We start from the raw sequence: 3349 nt of genomic DNA on the forward strand, positions 1-3349 counted from the left end.
AACTCAGTTGTAACGATAATTAAAACCAGACTTTGTCAGATAGAAAGGCAATGTAGGTCACCGAGTGAAGGATTTTGGATGAATTGGGCATGGAATATTTAAAGCTATGGGCACCATATATATAGACTGAGATTCAATTGGATACTTGGCTTTAGGTGTTGTCTCAGTGGTCAGAGAGTAGATCCTGTAACAGAGAAGATTACAGTGACTCCTGCATTACCAAATGTTTCATCCAGCAATGGATATCGAGCAATTACCAATGATTTTGAAATGCTCTGAATTTGGGTCTGTCTCTGAGCGTGGAAGTTCGATGCATGTGGACGCTTCCAGTGCCAGTCTATATGCAGTTGGTGTTTGGAGATTGTTTAGTATCATCTCTCTCTCTCTCTCTCTCTTCATCTTCCATAGCAAACATGTTAGCGATTATTATCTTATACCAAGGACGCTGTGGTCTCTCCCGATGCATCACCTACTACCTACTGGCGATAGCGATTGCTGATTTCTTTGTTATCATCACCGGGTGTATCCTCAACAGGATTGGCCGCATCTATTTTAGCTACAGCGTTTTGTCCACCACCCCTGGCTGCAGCCTCAGTGCTGTGCTGGTCTACATCACGCGGGATTGTTCCGTCTGGCTGACAGTAGCGTTCACCTTCGACCGTTTTGTTGCCATCTGCTGCCAGAGTCTGAAGACCAGATACTGCACTGAGAAAACTGCGTCACTAGTCATAGGGCTGATTTGTGTCGTGTTCTGTATCAAGAACGTCCCTTTGTACTTCATCTACAAGCCCATGTACATACTGGATACAGTGCCCTGGTTCTGTGATATCAAAACTATCTTCCACAATTCACCCATTTGGCAGGTCTACCGATATTTAAACCATGTCTTAATCCCCTTTCTCCCCTTCCTCCTCATTCTGCTGCTCAATGCTCTGACTGTAAGACACATCTTAGCGGCCAGCAGAGCCCGCAAGAGACTCTGTAGAGCCAGAAATGATGAAGACTCAGAGATGGCAAACCGCAAGAAATCCATTGTCCTCCTCTTTGCCATCTCTCTCAGCTTCCTCCTCTTGTGGGTCACTTACATCGTACGGTTTCTCCACAGAATGGTTTCCGGTGAAGAGTACGTTGGCAAACGGAACTTCAATGATCCCAAGTACATTCTTCAAGAGACAACAAACATGCTTACCTTTCTCAGCTCCTGCAACAACGTTGTCATCTATGTGGTATCACAGAGCATGTTCCGGGAAGAACTCAAGAAAATCTTGATGTGTCCCCTACGAATGTTCACTGTCAGCGCAAAACAGTAGAAAGGAAAAGCAGCATCACATCTTGCCAGTATTCCCCTTTAGTGAGTGCAGTTAGATTCTCTCCCAGAATCAGAAATCAGTGTTTTCATGTCTGCAGGCTAACCGAAAGAGTCATTCTCCAAGGCCAATTGTTCCCTGTGGCCAGATGTGCACTCAGAGCTTGTGCACATTGAATCAAAAAGCATGTGCAATATTCCATCAATGTACTTCAAAATTAAAAAAGATTTCCCTCTACAACCCTTGTCAACTATTATCCCTCGTCTAATCAAAAACTGAGGCTGCTTGCTTCTTACTCTTCTCAATCTCTTTTGTTTTGAATCTTACTCTCGAATACCGAAAATAGAACAGGCCATTCGGCCCTGAATGTTGTGCCGACCTGTGGAACCAATCTGAAGCCCATCTATCCTACACGATTCCATTTTCTTCTCTATGTTTATCCAATGGATATTTAAATGTCCTTAAATTTGAAGAGTCTACTACTGTTGCAGGCAGTGCATTCCACGCCCCTTCTACCCTCTGAGTAAAGAAACTACCTCTAACATCTGTCCCATATCTATCAGCTCTCAATTTAAAGCTATGTTCCCTCGTGCTAGCCATCACCATCGAGGGAAACAGGCAATCACTGACTACCCAATCAAACCGTCTGATTATCTTTTATGTCTCAATTAAGTCACCTCTCACCTTCCTCTCTCGAATGCAAACAGCCACAAGCTCCCAGCCTTTCCTCATAAGACTTTCCTCCACACCACGCAACATCCTAGTAAATCTCTTCTAAAATCTTTCCAAAGCTTCCACATCCTACTGAACATACTGTTGACCAGAACTGTACGCAATATACCAAGTGCTGCAGCACCAAAATTTCGTACCGCTGCAGCATGACCTCATGACTCGGAAATTCAATCCCTGTAGCAATAGAAGCTAATATCCCATACGCCTTCTTAACAACCCTATGAAACTGGATGTTTCAGACGGAAATGGAAGGGAAAGTTAGAACAAGGGAAGTCAAGAAAGACAACTGTATCAATGAGGAAGAAAACACAAAAAGGGATCATGCTGTAAGGTTGAGTGAAATAGGAGTTGATGGGAAGGGTGAGAGCAGTAACAAATTAAAAGTACTATATCTGAATGCACGCAGCTGTAGAAATAAGATGGATGAGCTTGAGGCTCTTTTGGAAATTGGCAGATACGATATTGTGGGGATAACTGAGACGTGGCTTCAAGTGGACAGGGCGTGGGAAATGAATGTTCAAGCTACACGTGCTGTCGTAAGGACAGCCTGACGGGCAGAGGAGGTGGGGTGGTCATGTTGGTAAGGAATGATATTCAGTCCCTTGCGCGGGGGGACCTAGAATCAGGGGATGTAGAGTCAGTATGGATAGAGCTGAGAAATTCTAAGGGTAAAAAGACCCACTTGGGAATTATCTACAGGCCCCCAAACAGTAGTCTGGACGTCGCATGTAAGTTCAATCAGGAGCTGAAATTGGCTTGTCGCAAAGATGCTACTACAATCGTTATGGGGGATTTCAACATGCAGTTCGACTGGGAGAATCAGGATGGTATTGGACCTCAAGAAAGAGAGTTTGTGGAGTGCCTCCGAGATGGATTCTTAGAACAGCTGGTGCTAGAGCCGACCAGGGAGAAGGCAATTCTGGATCTGGTATTGTGCAACGAACCAGAATTGATCAGGGATCTCGAAGTGAAGGAGCCATTGGGAAGTAGTGACCATAATATAAAAAGCTTCAATCTGCAATTTGAGAGGGAGAGGGTATAATCGGAAGTGACAATATTTCTGATGAATAAAGGGAACTATGGAGCTATGAGGGATGAGCTGGCCAAAGTTCAATGGTGCAATACCTTCGCAGGGATGGCAGTGGAGGAATAATGGCAGATATTTCTGTGTATAATGCAGAAGGTGCAGGATCAGTTCATTCCAAAAAGGAAGAAAGATCCTAGGAGGAGGCATGGGTGACGAGGGAAATTAAGACACAAAAAAGTTAAAAGAGAAAAAGTATAACATAGCAAAAATAAGTGGGAAAACG

General features: G+C 44.1%; 1 protein-coding gene across 1 annotated transcript; it reads left to right on the plus strand.

The window, feature by feature from the left end:
- The first annotated feature begins 413 nt into the window (after nt 1-413).
- On the plus strand, nt 414-1310 carry LOC140461089 (G-protein coupled receptor 15-like). The gene has a single exon (XM_072555865.1). The coding sequence runs from the start codon at nt 414-416 to the stop codon at nt 1308-1310; it is 897 nt and encodes a 298-aa protein (XP_072411966.1).
- Nucleotides 1311-3349: the final 2039 nt, after the last annotated feature.

This window comes from Chiloscyllium punctatum, chromosome 36 (assembly GCF_047496795.1).
Source record: "Chiloscyllium punctatum isolate Juve2018m chromosome 36, sChiPun1.3, whole genome shotgun sequence".
NCBI classification, from domain to species: Eukaryota; Metazoa; Chordata; class Chondrichthyes; order Orectolobiformes; family Hemiscylliidae; genus Chiloscyllium; species Chiloscyllium punctatum.